The 19,191-nt window shown below is 42.3% G+C and overlaps 1 protein-coding gene across 1 annotated transcript in view; it reads right to left on the bottom strand.

The window, feature by feature from the left end:
- Positions 1 to 19,191, bottom strand: part of VPS13B (vacuolar protein sorting 13 homolog B) — a gene marked incomplete in the record, with an annotated part of 603,006 nt that overhangs the window by 329,906 nt on the left and 253,909 nt on the right. Inside the window, 2 exon segments of the mRNA XM_078786778.1 lie at positions 3,639 to 3,824; positions 10,522 to 10,656. Of these exon segments, the coding sequence (XP_078642904.1) occupies positions 3,639 to 3,824; positions 10,522 to 10,656 (321 nt within the window).

Below are 19,191 nucleotides of genomic sequence, written 5' to 3'. Positions count from 1 at the left end.
TAGGGACAACAGTATGAATGGCACAGAAACCTAGCCCACACAACTCACGTACCTCCCCCAGAGCTACCATGGGCTTCAGTGGAACAAATATTCGGAATATCAACATCAAACGCTGGCATTAATCCCAAGTGCAACATTTTTACACACAAGTGCCATTTTTCCACGAATATGTACCCCTCTCCATCCTCACAATGCTAATGCCCCATAGATCCCATTTATTTACTATATACCATATTTTTTTGATATGAGGAATGAATTTTTAAAATTATAACAATTAAAATGGGAAAAAAGTAATAATGATAAGATCTGCATAGTAAATTGAAATTATTCAGAGTTCTATTCCCTTTAAGTCTCGAAATATCAGTCATTAGACATATAGTGCTCCAAACCAGCCTCAGTGTGGATGCATTTTCATACATTTGATTCTTTCTTTTTTTGTCACATTAATATTTTAATTAACAGGGATCCGTGAAACATCTGCACAATGTAAAATGTGACCAAGTCCTCAACTCTCCTCCTCCCCCCCCCCCCCCCCTCACCACCACAAACCCCAAGTCATCAACCCACCCTCCAAAAACACCTGCCTCACAACCCCAAATCCTCACCATATACCACTCCCAACCCTAACATGTCAATCCCCAAGCCTTCAACCCTCCCCCCACAGACAGTCCTCAACTCCAACTCCACCTCCATCCTCTCCTCAAAAGTCCTCAACCCCATCCCCAGTCAAGAGACCTCAACTCCCCCCCCCCCCCCCCCTGCCCGCCAGCACCAAGAGACCTCAACTCCCCACCCCTGCACCAAAATACCTCAACTACCCCCCCCCCCCCCCCCCACCCACCAAACTCAACTCCCCCCACCCCCACGACCAAAATTCCTCAACTACAAACCCACCAAACTCAACTCCCCCCACCCCCACGACCAAAATTCCTCAACTCCCCCCCCCCCCCCCCCCTCAACACCCCCCTCCCACTGCTAAAAGTACACAACTATCTCCCCTCCCCCTTCCCAAAAGTCCTCCACCTCTCCTAACCCCAGTTCTGTCCTTCCCTCCTCATCATCCTCCTGCTCACAAAAGCAAGCAGGCATTCCCACATTGAATCGGCGGAATATTGAACGCTTACCCCTCCCCTATCATACTATCACCAACTACAAAGAAGCGCGTCACAGTCGCCGGTCCGAAGTTGCTTTTGTGTACAATTGTGTAAAGGATTTAACCGTCGTTAGCAAACAAGGCGGTTTTTTTTATTCCCACAATAAGGACATCTCCATGTGGAGCTGAAGAGGCTTGAAGACACCGTGCAATTTGAGCTCGTCAATTGCAGCTTTAAATCAGTTATCATAACAGATCAAAAACAAAGTACTGCACCGCACACAAAAACGTGTGCTCGTTTCTTTCAAAATGAATGCGAATTTTAACATGGTAAAATGTGCTTTAAAACTCCGTCAAGGTATCAGGGTGCTCAGGTTTTCCTTTGCTAAGCTTCACTTCATATGGGCAGCAACGTGGTGTGCAGTACATGATTGCCTCTGGGTACTTAAGCTTGCCAAATGGTTACAATGGAAAAATGTTCGTTTTGTTAAGCTTGTTGTTGCTAAAGTGCTGAACAGCGCTACCTCGTGCCATACCCCATCCTGGCCAACGTTCTTTATTACCCCCAATAACCTTTCCTCACCCAACCCTCTTACTTCCTGATATCAGTGTTTCCTCCCCTCCTCTCTCTCTGTTCCTTTCCCGTTTGTTTATCCCCTGGCTGGGGTTGTGCCCAATTGTTGGCACATGACACACACCATCAATTTAACCTAGCTCTTCCATGAGCCTCACTCTTATATATATATATATATATATATTTGATAATAAATAAATAAAAGATAACAGTACATGTACATTTTAACCAGAAAAATACAAGAACAACTGCCTTCCCAGTGCTGGAGTGCTGCCTTTTGACATCAATGCAAATCTTTGACACTGTGACCCCATGTGTACTTGAACTGGATAATTGTACGAAAGGCATGAAAGGACACGTGATAAAGCATTTAATGGAAAGACTAGTTCTTGAACTATGCCAACAGCATGCCATATCGTGGGGAAAAAAAAATCTCTTTCATAAGGAGCTGTTGTATAAAATTGGAGGAGTTCATAAGGAATTCATAAGGAGGAATTCTAAGGAATTCTAATAGTGGGGCAACTTAGCATAACAATTGTGCATTTTGTGAGGAAAGCACCAAATTTGGCACACTGGTAGACTATCATATTATGAAAAGATCTCGATATTGGGCCATCTCGGATTCAGAGATTTGATTTTTGCAAGATTTCGATTCGATTGGGATCGAAGAGAACACCTTCTTCGTCTTCTGTACAGTGAAGTTGCCAGCCCTGAATTCTCTGGCTACATCTGGGTGCTTCATTGGGAGTGCAACCATGTCCCTCAGGTGAACAGGGACCCACCTGGCATAGTGTGTGTGGTCTAAGGCATGGAACCATGGGACCAGTTCCGTCAGGGCATCAAGGTACATCGTGAATGAAGCCTGCCGCAGAGAACGCACGTAGACCAGTACCAACATCTCTAGTTCCAGCACAGTTGCCCAGTACTGAAAGTTGGGAATGTCTTCTCCTCTCTGGTGACACCGGTCTTCGAACTCAGGCAGGTCTTCTGCATCATCAGCATATGTCATGCAGTGGCGTTCATACGCATGGTGTTGCAAGATGTGCAGTGCCGCTGCAGTGATTTGATGAGCTCTTTTTGTGCGGGTGACGTGGGCAGCTCGCAGGAAGGAGTCGGCCGTCCCTGGCGTTGCAATCTCAGCTTGCAAATCTGCAAAATCTGCAAATCTTGCAAAAATCAAATCTCTGAATCTGAGATGGCCCAATATCCAGATCTTTTCATAATATGATAGTCTACTAGTGTGCCAAATTTGGTGCTTTCCTCACAAAATGCACAATTGTTATGCTATATTTAGCTTAGCTGCCAGACTATAAGGAATAAGGAGGAATTCATAAGGAGCTTCATAAAATGCCTGTTGTATAAGGAGCATAAAGAAAGCTATCCGACCACTTGCAATCACGTGGCGGTATAAGATACACATTCATCTTTTGTATATCCCCCCCTTTGAGCTTGCATCACTACCATATAAACTATATGAACTGTTACACAGCCATCGAGTAAATGGGATTTACATGTAAGGAGCATGCAGGAAAAATATAACAAAATGGATGGGTGATGTTGATGACACAGATTACCTTAAATTAACAAGTACGTGAATATGATACAGGAATGAAGGGACTGGTGGCTTTATTCCTATTTCCTCCTCCTTCCTTGTAAGAACACATTGCGTTTTTTTGTGCAGTCGTATTGGCCTGTTTTGTGTTCCCATCCGAACCAATAGGTTCAATTCCTATTGACTATACGCATCTGTCCATTGTTCAGTAATGTTCACGCAAATCACAATCAAGTAAACTGATGTCCACTATTGTCTTTGTCCTGCACATGATTTATGTACAAACTCTAATCCAAGCCCTAATTCAATATCTAAAATATCAGCCTAAACTAAAAACAACTAAAAAGATCAGCCATGCAGACAGGACAAGATTGAGAATGTTCTCGTACCGTTGCGCACAGACGTGACATTCCAATTACCTGTGCTGAACGATGATGAGGACATATCATGAGGAATCTGTAGTGTGAGCGTTACAAAATGGGATCCTCCGGCTTGGAACTCCGGCTCATTCTCCTGGTGCAGCCAGTTGGGCCGGTACAGGACCGCTGTGCTCGTGGGTCCTTGGAACAAGGGTATGATGCCTTGCTCTCCAGACCAGTCTGTGCCTGAAAACACGCCAAGGACAAAGTGTTACCACATATACATTCTTACTGGAAGAATGATGGGAAGGTAGATGATCTCAGCCAAAACTGGTTTTCTTCAATCAAAATACCAAAACATTTCATCCTCAAGCTAGCAGGTCATTGAGAATCTAAGATTTCATAATACACTTGTGCTTAGTTTCATGCGAGGTCAACACATGGGGCATGGGTACCCGGCATCATTAACAATTGCCTTTAATGCAAAGTGGGGTTATTTGTGAAAACAAATGGTGCTGAAGAGGCCTAGAGAGAACATTTTCTCAAACGCTTGTAAATTCAAGCATGGAAACAAAGTTCATTGTGGGGGAAAGTTTCACATCAGTCATGCATGAAATCCGAGCGTCCCCGGGGTGGCGTAGACAAGAAGAGGGATAGGAAGGGGGTGGGAAGAGGAGTGCAGCAAATGCCGTGTCTTCAATGAACTCCAGCCATTGGAGACCAAGCCGGAACCAAAAGCCAACAATAAAACACGTCCAAATATTCAGGCGTTTAACTCAAATAAAAACGAGGCCAACACGCTGCCAATCGATCTCCATGGTTTGGGCCAATCCTCCACTCTATTTATCACTCACAGCTGCCATGGTGGCAGTAAGGAGGTTCAGAGGAAAATAAACAAACTCCTGCTGCACCCCATGTGATCGCCAGAGGTCACTCCAGATGAAAGGGTCAGGTCCCGATACAGACCAAATGGCTAATAATGAAGAATCTATATTAATATATACATATATCCACATAAACAGGATGTCCCAAAAAGACCTGGACAACTTTAGTTGTTAATATATTTAATATAACAAATGACGTAATGATACCCTTTGTTACCCTCGCCAGAGGAGAGGGTATTGCATTTGAGTCCGTTTGTGTGTCTGTCTGTCTCTTTGTCCGCACAGAATAAATATGATTTTCTCTGCAGCTGTTGGTCCGATTGACAGGAAATTTTAATCGTAGTTGCGCCTACTCCTATATAATATTTTCAATGATAATTATGACCATCATAGGTCACGTGGCATGGGCGCCATATTTGAAAAACCGAAAAACTTTGCACCTTTATATCTCCGAAAGAGCTGCATAGCAAAGATTAAGACATGGCTCATTGTAAATAACTCTCCATGGGGAATAACATATATTAATTATTATGTCATCGGTTCCTCCATTATGATGTCATAATTCGACAAGTATAAACTTCATCCGATCAAGATGAAAATTCTTGAGAGTCATATAGGGATAAAGTGGTGGAGAAAAAAAAAAAGATGACGTCATTGTTCACGTGGCTCGGCCGTCATATTTGCTTTAACACAAAAGACTTAAAAAAACACGAAAAACATGTCCTGGTGGGGGTCCGCAATCTCTGATTGCTCTTGCTTGTTTTATATGATACAGAAACTCAAAGTTTTCTTTATTTTCAGGTCTAATGGTTTAATGTAAAATAAAATGGTGACCCAGCAGAAAGCTTAGCACATCAAATCGTTCATCGAGACAAGATCCGACATGCAAGTTCAGCGTAATTTCCATACAAAGTATGGAAGGAATCCGCAATTGTGGTCTGGTATCAGAGAATGGTACAAGAAGTTTAAGGAAACTGGAAGTTGTCAGAAACCGAAAAGTACCAGTCAACCAGGCACAAGTGCAGCAGACATTGAACTAGTGCATGAGTCATTTCAACAAAGTCTGAGAAAATCAATCCAACGTGCATCCAGAGAACTGGCACTACCAACCACCACTGTACAAAGGATTTTCCATAAAAGACTGGAACTTTATGCCGATAAGGTGCAGATTCCGCAGGACCTCAAACCAAATGATGGACCCACACACAAGGTGTTTGCCTTGGAAATGCTCAGTTGCATAGAGGATAACAAAGATGACCTGAAAAGGTCATGTTCACAGATGAAGCTTGCTCTCATGCACCGGGGAAGGTCAATCAGCACAATGTGAGGATCTGGGACTCCAAAAAACCCCCATGTGGTCATTGAACACATATGTGACAGTCCAAAAGTCAATGTGCAGTGTGGCCTTCTCCATGACCACTTGGTCGGTCAGTTTTTCTTTGCGGAGGACACAGTGATCTCAACAATTTACAGGAACATGTTGGAAGGATCTGCCTTCCCATAGATTGAAGACCTGCAAACCGATATCATTCATGTTTACAACACCATAGCTGTCTACAACACCAAGGCTGTCTACAACACCAAGGTGGAAAACCTGCAGGATCTTCGTTCTTGGATCGCAGCTGCATGCGCACTGGTGAACGCAGACATGCTGAGCCAAACATGGCAAAAACTTGTGTTCCACCTTGATGTCCTGCGCACAACAAACGGAGCTGACATTGGAGTGCAATGGTGGTGTGTACAAAACGATATGGGTTTCTGTATCATATAAACCAAAGCGTATCATTGTATCACTTGTGGTTCTAAATATATTAACAACCAAATTTGTCTGGGTCTTTTTGGAACACCGTGTGTGTGTGTGTATGTATGTATGTATGTATGTATGTATGTATGTGTATGTATGTATGTATGTATGTATGTATGTATGTATATATGTGTATATATATATATATATATATATATATATATATATATATATATATATATATATATATATATATATATATATATAATATATATATATAAATATAATATATATATACTGTATATATAATATATATATATATATATATATATATATATATATATATATATATATATATATATATATATATATATATATATACACAAAGAATTAAGTTAAGCACCCCCCCCCCGTTTTTTTACAACCTCGCACATTACAAGTTTGTTGTCGTCAAAACAGTGTAATATACCCATGATATTGCTATATTTTCTGGAGAAGTGATATTATGGTCACATAAAAACATAACAATCATGCCGTTTTCAATATTTTATTCTGAATAATTTAAGGTGAAATTTTTTGGGAATTTTAGGCATATTTTCACCTCAATTTAAGTATGGAGCTATAGGTCCATCACGGACAGTGTGGATGACGTTTATGTTTTCTAACGTACAGTCATTGTTCTGAGAAGACCTCTAGCGATCTTTGCGTCAATAACGTGTGTAGGACCCACGTGATCGGATCACTGACTCAACCAATCACTTTTTTTCACTTTGATCACTCAATTTCATCAATGGATAATTGCTAATGTCATACCAATCATTATTTGATCTCACATACCTTAGAATATATGCCAATGTATACATATACACAAAGAATATATATTAGGGGGTGCTTACCTTAATTCGTTGTGTAGGGGTGCTTAACTTAATTCTTTGTGTATATATACATACAGTATGTATATATATATATATATATATATATATATATATATATATATATATATATATATATATATATATATATATATATATAGAAATATATATATATATATATATATACTGTATACATATATATATATATACTGTATGTATATATATATATATATATATATATATATATATATATATATATAACCACCTTTAGAGGCCATTTTTCCCCGCAAAGCGGGGGTTGGCCTTTTTCGGGAACCGTGGTTGTTGTTGTTTTTTGGTCCCCTTTTTAAAGCAATGTTTTACGGCCGGATGCCCTTCCTGACGCCAACCCTTTTTGCCGCCTTTAACGACAAACAGGGAATTACCAGTGAACTGGTACTCAATTAGCCGACCTCGGAAGGATGACAGGCTGAGACAACCCCCCTGGCATTAATTCAGCGATCGACCGGGATTCGAACCCAGGATCCTAGGATCCTAAGCCGGCACCCGAGCCGCTAAGCCAACATCAGGCTAACATATGTATTTGTTATCTTGTTATCAAACAACAACTAACAACTAACAAAGTTGTTATCTATCAACTTGTTATCCACATATGTATTTCTTTGGTTTGCAGTGGGAAAAAAACAAAAAAAAAGGTTAACATTTACTAGATCTTAGCTTATTCCATACAGAAATGCTAAAACGGCCCGGACAATATTATTAGCACCTTTTAGAAGTCGTTAGAAATATCAGATTTCAAGCAGGTGATTCTCCTGTACTTTGGAACTGAACTCACCAATGGTGAGTTGCAGGTGCCTGCAATATAAAAAACACTCATTCAACCAGTTTGAATAGAGAAAAGGAGTCATTCTGCTGTTTTGTGTCACTGTGTGTACGGCAATGCACATGTAGAAAAGTAAGAAAACAAGAGAATTGTCTGAGGAGGTCAGATTCATTCTGCGTGGTAGTGAGGAGGTCAGACAAGATTGTAGCCGAGCATGGACAATCTCAAGGCTACAAGTCAATCTCCAGAGACCTTGATGTTCCTGAGTCCACCGTATGCAATGCTATCAGGAAGTTTAAGGCCAATGGCACTGTAGCCAACCTCCCTGGACGTGGCCGCAAGAGAAAAGTTGATCGAAAATTGCAGCGACGGATTGTTTGAATGGTGGGGAAAGCACCTCAATCAACTGCCAAACAGATTCAAGCTGACCTTCAGACACAAGGTACGACAGTTTCAACCTGCATCATCCGTTGCCAACTCGATGAAAGGGGGTTCTATGGTAGGAGACACAAGAGCACCCCACTGCTGAGAGAGAGACAAAAGAAAGCCCGACTGGAGTTTGTCAAAACACACCTGGACAAGCCAAAATCCTTCTGGGAGAATGTCCTATGGACAGATGAGACCAAATTAGAGCTTTTTGGTAAAGCACATCATCTCTGTGTTTGCAGAAAACAAAATGAAGCCTTCAAAGAAAAGAACACCTTCCCTACAGTCAAACATGGAGGAGGTTCAGTGATGTTTTGGGGTGGCTGTGCTGCCTCTGGCACTGGGTGCCTTGAATGTCTGCATGGCATCATGAAATCAGGAGATTACCAAGGCATATTGGAGCACAATGTTCAACCCAGTGTCAGAAAGCCAGGTCTCCGTCAGTGGTCATGGGTCTTGCAGCAGGACAATGACCCCAAACACACTTCAAAAAGCACCCAGGAATGGTTCAAGTCAAAACGCTGGAATGTTCTGAAGTGACCAGCACTCCGATAGTGCTGCCTCTGGCACTGGGTGTCCAGATCATAGTCCAGATCTAAATCCCATTGAACACCTGTGGGGATATCTGAAAGCAGCAGTTGGGAGAAGGCACCCTTCAAATCCGGGAGAACTGGAGCAGTTTTCACAAGAAGAGTGGGCCAAACTGCCAAGAGAGAGGTGTAGGAAGCTCATTCATGGCTATAGGAAGTGCTTGACTGCAGTTATTTTGTCCAAAGTCTGTGCTACCAAATATTAAGTCGAGGGTGTCAATAATTTTATCAATGCCATTTCTTTTTATTTTCTGATTTAAAAGGATATAATAATTTATGAATCAAAAACAAAGGTTCTGTAATATTAACAGTGAAATATAGAATTGTAGATACCAAATACTTTTGTCAATTTCAACTTATTTTTAGAGAACATTGTAGGTTATTTGAAAAAAGTGCAAGGGTGCCAATATTTTTGGCCAAGACCCTACCTATCCCTCAATCTCACTGAACCCTCTGAGCTACTTGATGGTATACTGGGAAATGAACGACTAGGTCTAACCAAGGTGGGTGCATCTCATAATTATCTAAAATTGAATCCCAGAAGAAACCGGTGTGCCGGAGGCACTTTCAAATCTCTGAAATAATGCAACAACGGTCACAAAACAAAGATTTTTTTTATTTTTTTTACAAAAACAATTACGTCACAATAGGTAATTATAAATGGTTTAGTTAACAAATTTGGAAATTAATTCAACCAGGGAATTAAAAAAAAAATTAAATGAAGAAAGAATCAAGTATGCAGGCTCTCCTTGGAAAATCTAGTCACTAAAAGAAACCGACACAAGGATGGATGGAAAACTGAGCATACGGATACAATTTATCCTTCTCACTTCAGGAACAAATGCCCTGTACCTGCAAACACGTCAGACTAATTTTCATCACATCAAGTTCAACCAACCGCCTTTTTCTTCATCAGCCGTACGATTGGTCAGCTCGTATTACAGCAAAATGCTGATTAAAGCGATCCACATGGTGCGGCCCTCGTGAAAAAGGCCCTTGTTATCCAAAACAATATTTTGCACAGATGGAAGTAGGGGATGGAGGGGTGGTGGTGGGGAAGGGGGTGTCCTTGCCAAGCAAAAAGCACATCACTCAGAGCGATCAAAATGTTTGCCATTTGTCAAATCCAGTAGCGATGACATCTCTGGCACTTAACGCCAATTTGAAAAGCAAGCAAAACTCCATGGGGCTGGAATGGAAGCCGTGGAACGGGCAGTAAGGCTCAGTGTTAACGGCAAGGTGGAACACAAACACAATTTAGCCGTTGTATTCACAATGGTGGCCCCATAATGTTTGTGTTTCAGAAGCGGTCAAACATGCTGCTTTTTAATTGCCTCTCCAAGCAATCTCTGGAACTCAAGACCCAAGCTATTTGGAGTGCTTTCCAAATTAAGACGTCGTGGCTGAAATTCACGTGAGTGTCCCCTGCACCGATGACCCAACAGAAAAGCGAGACAGAAATAAACAAGTTCATGAAGCTTGAAAATAAGTTCACCGGATCACCTTTCGCTTTCCGATAATTATTCCGAGAAACTATTGTGAAAAAAAACACATCTCAAATGCACAAACACTCGGGCAGATGCAAACGAGCATAAGAACACAACCTGGAAGATGCATGTGTGCTTCAAATGAAGCCAAAGTTCCTGAGAGGGCCCACACGGCCACGGTGTTGCAAGCCTTGAGGTCGAGCTTGGAAAACGATACTTCAAGGCCCAGTTGTCCGCCTGGTACCTTCCCTCCTGTACACACAACAACAAAATGGACAAACTGATCAAAATTAAACAAAACCAAGTTTATTGTAGTAATATTTCTGATGATACATGTTATTTGTAAATGTCGACAAAGTACGATTATACTTTAACACCGGTGGAGTTTATTACTACCAAGCATTGGATTTAGGACAAAAACACAATTATTCTTTAAAATGTACCCTTAAATTTTAGGTCAGGCTTCAAATTGTGAAATTTGGGTCGGAAAGGTATGGCATCAATCACGCAAGGCATGTGCACACCACCAATCATGTGACACATGGGTGCAGCATTAGAAAAGTTTGCCTTTAACTCTGAATGGCGACGTGCTGGACCATCACGAGAGATCCCTCCTGCGCCGACCACCCGGCCCACATTCCCAACAGAATGAAACGTCACTTTGTCAGCAATTGCTGGATTATAAGAAACCAACAAATGACTTTGCTTCGGAGGCGTTTAATTAAGGCTCTTACAGGGGGTTTCCACAATTCCTGCTTTGAAACATTATGTTAGTAACATTCACTCTTGTAAAAATAATAATCATAATAATAATAATAATTTTATAATCGTAGGTAAATACAAGAATGAAATAAAAGTAAATACTGTGGATCCCATGGAGGTGAATTGTAAAGAACAAATGACAGAGCACAAGAGCAAAAGAGGAAACAAGGGAGAGGGGCGATGTCCATTTTCGATCCGTTCTGTAGGTATATTGTATAATCCCTCCTGGTTTAGTTGGGTTTAACAAACATTATATGCACATTTGAATTTCCAAAAGATGGTTTATGAAAGCCTTTTTCAAATTTTTCAAATAATGTTTTTTGGGAAATAACCAAACGCATAAATAAATAAATAAATAAATAACTAAACGCATAAATAAATAAATAAACGCATAAATAAAGAAATAAATAAATAAATAAATAAATAAGTAAGTAAGTAAGTACGTAAATAAATAAATAAATAAATAAATAAATAAATAAATAAATAAATAAATGTTCTCTGAAACACAAAATGTGGCAGCTTCACCCCAAAAAAGCCATGTACAAAAGTATAAAGAACTGTGGACAGAATGAAAACACTTGTGCGTCATAATTAATGAAGTGGAAGAGCAACTTTGTAGTATGGCTAAGTGAAAGAGTCAATATGTTTTAAGGTAGCTTGGTGAGCAGGTTGTGCTGGTGGGGTTTTAATAGAAGCATTTTAGCAGACAAAAAAAAGATTTAGTGACAGCTATAGACTTGGAAAGCTGGCATGCAAAAGGAGGTCCAGCTACATTAGGAACATTAGAAGCAGCTGGCACTACTACGCTTGTGCAGATGCTGCTCCATTCAATCAGAGCCAAGGAAACCTCAAATTGTAGGAATATGGAGCATTGTAGAAAACCACAATATGGGGTGAGCCACAACAGATCGTGCACAACACGTTGCCAGGCACAGAGCTTGCAACTCGATGGGTGGCAGACCGACACGTGAGACTCTGCTGGAGGTGGGTTTTTTTAACGTGAATATCATGGTTACTATAGGAAGTTATCCTAGGCAAGTACGCAAGAGAGAAAGCTTGTGCTTTTATTTCTCACAGTAAGGAAGACTCAAAGTCTACTCTTTGTGACGGCAGGGTTATCTCAAGGATGCAAAACCAAAAACAAAGTCCTGCCTTGAGACCCATACATCCATTAGACACCTCGCCCCCAATGACATCTAGACGTCAAATTACACGGCGTCATTTTAAAATGTTGGATTCAAGCTCAAAAGCGGTTTTTCTTTTCTAACAACTCTAAATTAGCAGAATTCAAAAACCCACTGAGCTCCTGAGATGACGTTAAAAAGAAAATCCCCTGCGAAGGCCTTCCCAGCTCTTCGGCACAAGTTATCCAGCATCGGCGCAGTCACTTCAAAAATTGTCCGATCGGTACAAGATACGCAAGCTGAACAGCTAAGCTCACTGTGTTCCATGTTTCTGTGGACTCAAAAACATGCTCGGCAACCAAGATGAAAAAAGAATGCCCCGCGAATGATTGCACATAAACCCGCGCACACGCACACACCAGTCATTGTTGACGGAGTCTTAAAGTGGATTAAGCTGCGTGGTAGAGTTGCAAATGCCGAATAAATACATTTTTAAAAGGTTTTCCTTTATACTCCTGTTCATTTTCATCCCCAGTTCCTTGGCTCCCTTGGGAAATTTGGCTCACTTCACTTTCTCTCCATTTTCATTCTATTTGGCTTCAGGGATGTTTTCTTCGCTTCCCAATTTCCACTGGTAGATACAAACAATTTTTATGTCTTTGTTTCATTATTCAAACGCACATTTTGCAATAATCCTTGTTTTTGTAAGCAAATAAATCGATAAAAAGATTCACAAAACAAAGTTGCCTTGCTTTTCCTGACATCATTCCATCCCTTTCGCATCAAGACTGTTCCCTTAGCCCATACTAATCTCAAAATTCTCATTCGCTCAATCACTTCCCAAAACGCAATAGTCTACTAAAGCTAATATTAAATTAAACAAGCAAGCAGTCCTGGGTGAGGAGTGGATCTGTGAAAAGCATCCCTTCTTCCACAAACGATCACTTATTGTCCCAAAAGTATTCAAAACTAGCACAATTCTGCACCGACTGCACTTTACAGTATTAAATTAGAATGAGCGTTGAATTTGAAAATCTGTGAAAATGTTGTGATTGCTCAAACGATTGTACCTCCATCTGGTTAAGGTCAAACACTATGTTGGAAAATGGTTTCAGAGTTAAAGCATAATCTTGGTATCCGCAGCTAGCAAAACTTTCCTCGGGTCGGGTCTCCTTTCCAAGTGCCGTGCTGTATGACTTTACCATGCAAAGGAATTCTGCTTGTCTCACCAAAATCACCACAATTATTTGCAGGCCACTCCACCAGGAATGACTATCAATAGCTCGAAAGACAATAAAATGGTAAAGTCCTGAGCGAACGTCACAAAAAAACACCTTTCCTCAATTTTGCCGTTTCTCTATCCACACAACCACGCACGGTTGCCATAAAGACTGGAGGACCAACGGAGATTTGAGAAAAAACTAAAGCCATGGGGAATGTCGGCGGCTAAAGAAGGGGCGGGGGGAGGTTTTGCAAGTGAAATGGAAGAATCTCCTCGGAGGAATAGCAGGAGCAAACCGACCGCATCTGCTTATCCGCAGACAAGCACCACACTACTCCCACAAGATTGGGTGGGGTGGCAAAGGCTATTGCATGGAATGACATTACGCAGCAGGCTTGCTCAGCCAGGCGTGGCCATCCTCTGCTCCTCATCATCTCCCGCACGAACGCGTCTTTGTCAAGCCTGTAACAGGTGGATCCCATTTTGCTCTCAACAGTGGCTGTGTGGTTCCGAGGAGGGGGAAAATACTTGGAGGCTTTTAATGTTGCCAAACCACTTGGGCTAAAGCAAAAGACTGCACTCCAGGGTTTAGCATAAGGCACTCTTAATTAAAACCTCTTGGGTGTACTTTTTCCACAGCCTTCGGGAATGAAGAAACTCAGATGATAAAACTAGCAACAGGCAAAAGTTGGAAGCACGCTCTATCTGACAGACTCAACGCGTCTGCTCAGAAAAAAGAAAAAAATCACTGATATGCAGCTAAGTGCGAGGCAAATGGCGAATTTGGAGCAAAAGGTCATTAAAATGTCGGTTCACATTGGGAAGACGTTTTAAAGTATGCACATGATTTTCCTCTCCGAGAGAGATGCGTGAGGTCATCAGCACACTTAAGATTCTTCATTTAAACCTGGGATTCTGTGGGGAACAGACAGCAAAAGCACACCACACTTAGGATTGCTTTGAATAATAATTCACCCAAACAGTCATTGCTGAAGTTATCCTGTGCAAAGAAAGTTGATGATAAAAAGCAAACAAATATGTTAAGCAGTTGCATGTTGTTTTTAAATAGTTTTTTTCTTTTTTTTGGATGCAAGTTCGAGGCTCGTGTAGGAGCTAACATCAATCACACAAAAAACAAACCATGGACAAACAAAACACACAATAAAGGGAGAGGGAGACAAGATGGGGAGAGAGAGGGAAGCACACAATTACAACAGCAGAGAACAGGGACATCGGCAGATCTGTGGGAGAGAGAGGGCTTGTGTGGAGGAGGCATGGAAGGGTGGGGGAGGGGGTGGGAGAGGTATAAAACACATGGAAACTGCTAGAACTTCCAGGTAAGAAGTCAGTATTTCAAAAAATAGTGGATCAGGGGTGAATTAACAGGGGAAGAAGAGATCAAGGTTTTGGATGGGGGAAAATAAGAGATGGTGGTGAACAGCTGTGTTAAAGACCTTGTGGGAGGATTGGATTGAAGGGAGTGAGGGAGTTTGTTCCAGAGGTGGGAGTAAAGAGGAATGAAGGAGTAAAGGTGAGCAGACAGACCTGATTTTGGCTATTTAACCATAAGAGGGTTGCTGACAGATCTTGTGCAACCTGTAGGAATATTTCGGGGACAGAGCACAGATAGAACTGGGGGACCTAGGCCGGATAGGAGTCGGTAGAAGACAGAAAGACCACCTACCTGTCTGCGGTGAGTGAGTGAAAGGCCCTCGGAGTTAGCTTCATCGCGGGAGATTCCAATGACTCTGAAAGCTTTGGTTTCAACAGCGTGAAGACGAGCGAGATGTGAGGCAGGAGCACCGGCCCGGAGGAGAGAACAGTATTCCATTGAGCTGCGGATGAAAGCCTTGTTTGTGGTGAGGAGCTCAGGAGTGCCAAGGAAAAATTTCGCACAACAGAGGATGCCCAGTCGGCGACTGGCTTTGGAGGCCAACTTGGAAATATGGTTTTCCCAGGAAAGATCATGGCAGATAGTGAGACCCAAAAGCTTGAGTGACAGAACTTATTGGAGAGAAGTGTTCAGAAAGTAGATGGGAGGGTTGTCCCGTCGGTCTTTTCGGAGAGACACAGTGAGAGTGTGACATTTATCAGGATTGAAAGACATGTTCCACTTGTTTGACCAGTCTGTGATTTTGTCCAGGTCTGCATAGAGTGAGGAGGCTGCAGACTGCCGATCTGAGGGATGAGGTATGGAGCGGCAGAGAGTGGAGTCATAAGCAAAGAGATAGAGAGGATTTTCAAGAAAGTCAGAGAGATCATTGATGAAGACCAGAAAAAGCACAGGGCCCAGAACACTGCCTTGGGGAACTCCAGCCTGAACAGGAAAGGGAGATGATAGAAACTCATTCAGGACCACACGTTGACTACGACCAGAGAGGGAGTCTGCAAGCCATGCGTAGAGATTTCCATGGATACCATAGGAGGAGAGTTTGGTGAGCAGAGCGGGGTGCCAGACCGTATCGAAGGCATGTGGTATGTCAAGGGAGAGAGCTCTGATTTCCTGTTTGACATTGAGGACCTCCATCCATTGTTGAGACAGCAGAAGCAGCATGTCCAGAGTAGAGTGACCTGGTCTGAAACCAAATTGATGATCAGAGATCAAGCGATTGGAGAAGAGGAAGGATTTGATATCCAAAGCAATGATGGATTCCATGACTTTGCTGGTAATTGGGAGCAGGCTGATTGGTCTGTAGTTGCAAGGATCTGTTTTTGCACCTTTTTGTGCAAAGTGGTAATGTTGGCCGATTTCCAAGCTGATGGCAGATGACCACGAGCAAAAGAGAGGGTGAAGAGAACAGAGAGAGGGTGTGAAAGAGCGGCAGAGCAGGATTTTAGGACCCGTGGGCTGACGCCGTCTGGTCCAGTTGCAGAATCAGAGTCGAGGATTGACAGAAACTTCTCCACCTTGTCAGGAGAGAAGGACACAGAGTCCAGGAGCAGCTGGGTACGACTGGGTACGGTGGGTACAGAGAGGGACGGGTTTGGGACACAAGATTTTGAGGCAAACACAGAGTTGAGGCATTCAGCTTTTTCACGTGCGGAGTCAGCGGTATAGCCGTTTGAGGTAAGGGAGGGGGGTGGAAGGGGAACAAACACCAGAAACAGATTTGACCAGATGCCACCAGGATTTGGAAGAGGGAGACAGGTTTGAGAGTTCAGTCTTGAGAGTAGAGAGATATTGTTTCCTGGCTCGCCTGAGGGTAGACACACACTTGTTCCGGGCTTTGTGAAAGGAAATGAGATTTCCTTCCGTTGGATTTGCCTTCCAGGAGGAGAAGACAAGTTGTTTCAGGGCAACTGCCTCACCACAAGATTCCATGTACCATGGGCGGGGGGGAAGGGTATGACAACTGAAGACGAGATGGGATACATCTGTGCATGAGAGAGAGCAATTTACTTTCGAAGAATTCCCAGGATGAGTTGATGTCAGAGGCAGTGGAGATGGGAGACCAGTCCAGATGATTGATGGCTGCTTGAAGACCGACCCAGTTGGCCTGAGTGAAATGCCAGACTCGTCGCCGCTGAGGAGGCTCTCTGAGAATGGCCAGAGAGATGTCCACTTTAACAAGCATATGGTCAGATGAACCGATTGGAGCAGAAGAAGAGCAGCAGACATTTGCAGGGAAGGTTGTTATAACCAAGTCTAGAAGAGAAGCTGCTTTGTTGACTGAGATCCGGGTCGGGAAATTGACAGATTGTGTCAGTCACAATGAGTCGCAGAAGTCCTTTGCTGAGGAGCCATCGCTGGTGAGAGAGGTACCCACACCCAGCCAGCTGGCATGGTGACAACTGAAATCACCACATATGAGGAAGAGAGAGTTGCGATGAGTAGATAGAAGTTAGTCCATGTTATCAGACAGCAAGATGTAGATGGAGTCTTCACTGTTTGGTGGACGGTACAACACACATATGAACAAAAGGTGGGAGCGTAGTGGAAGCCGTAACCAGAGGTACTCCTGGGGTGAGGTGGAGAGAGGGCAGTGCAGGGAGAGTAAGGAACAGAGTTTTTGATAAAGATAGCAACCCCACCTCCAGGACGAGGCTCAGGTCTATCATACCGGAGGAGGGAGTAACCTGGTTTGTCAGAAGCAACCTGTATGGAGAGATCAGTCAAATTTGAGCGAAGGCCCTGGATGTTTGAGGTCCATACCGTTAATGAAGAGGAAGGGGGGGGGGCATCGGATACAGGACAGTGGAGGGGAGGGGTAGGGTAAGATGTGGAAGAGGAGGAGGAGGTAGGGAGAGCTGTTGAGAGTGTTAAATCCTGCCACGAACCTCCTTAGTTATCCGAAAGCAGATAATGTACATCGTTCGACACATGCATCGCGTAGCTTTAGTCGAAAATGTATCAGCATGCGACAGTCAAAATCCCAAAACAAAGATCACTTTAGAAAATGGAATTAGTTTTCAACACCATGCCTAGTCATCATAAACCGACACAGGATGAAAGCTATCATGCAAATTAACTTCTCCAGGTTGGCCGCGCGGCGCGCACAGGAAGCTGTGGCTAGAAATATGGGAGTCAGTCGGGTGACCAGATGTCAAGCAAGCAGGATGGACACCAGAATTCTGGACTACCTGCGGCGCTCAATGTCTGCCCAGACTCCTTCCCTCAGAGACAGGTTTGGAATTGGAACCATGCTTTGTCAACAGCTATGTGAGGAAATCAACGCCTTTGCGCATCTCCAAAGACAGGTAGGCAGTGAGGCCTGGGATGCACAGTGAGGTGTAATGCATAGATGGCAGAAGAATGGTCTCAAACATTCTTGTCAAGAGTTGTTTTTTCCTCCCTTCAGCACGGACAGCACATGACAAATGTGGTGAAAAAGTCAGACTGATTACGTGGAATGGCATACATTTGAGAAAATAAATAAAGAGCTAATTAAAATTGACTCAGACTGTCATCCTTCCGAGGTTGGCGAAATGAGTACCAGGGTACTGGGTCCTCTCTCAAGGAGGTTGGTGGCAGGATTTGCACTCCGGCCACTGTAAAAACACCTCATTCCATAGCACACACAGTGGTGTGTGTCGGGATGGTGCTGAGGAGTCGTCCAAGGACGCAGCGATGTTCTGATCCAGCGTACGCTCCTATCGTACGTCCGCTCCACACACACACACATATATATATAGATAGATAGATAGATAGATATATATATATATATATATATATATATATATATATATATATATATATACATATATATATATATATATATATATATATATATATATATATATATATATATATATATATACATACATATATATATATATATATATATATATATATATATATATATATATATATATATATATATATATATATATATATATATATATATATATATATATATACAGTGGAACCTTGACTTACGAGTTTAATTCGTTCTGTGACCGAGCTCGTAACTCAATTTGCTCGTTTCTCAAATTAAATTTCCCCATTAAAATGCATTGAAATGCTATTAATCCGTTCCAGCCCGCCAAAAACCACACCAATTTTTTTTTAAATATACAGTATATATAAAAATATCTCGCGCGCTTTATATTTCACCTGTATGCAGCATACAAGTTGGCAGGATGGCCTGGACTGGAGGTACGCACACTTGACTCTAAACTGTCCAGCCTGGGTTTGAATCCCGACCCAGCTATAACCTGTCATGGGTGAATCACAGGCAG

The sequence above is a fragment of the Myxine glutinosa genome, chromosome 11 (assembly GCF_964187855.1).
Source record: "Myxine glutinosa chromosome 11, kmMyxGlut1.1, whole genome shotgun sequence".
In the NCBI taxonomy this organism is placed as follows: Eukaryota; Metazoa; Chordata; class Myxini; order Myxiniformes; family Myxinidae; genus Myxine; species Myxine glutinosa.
Note: the sequence above shows the minus strand (reverse complement) of the source record. Positions and strands in the feature narration are given on the sequence as shown.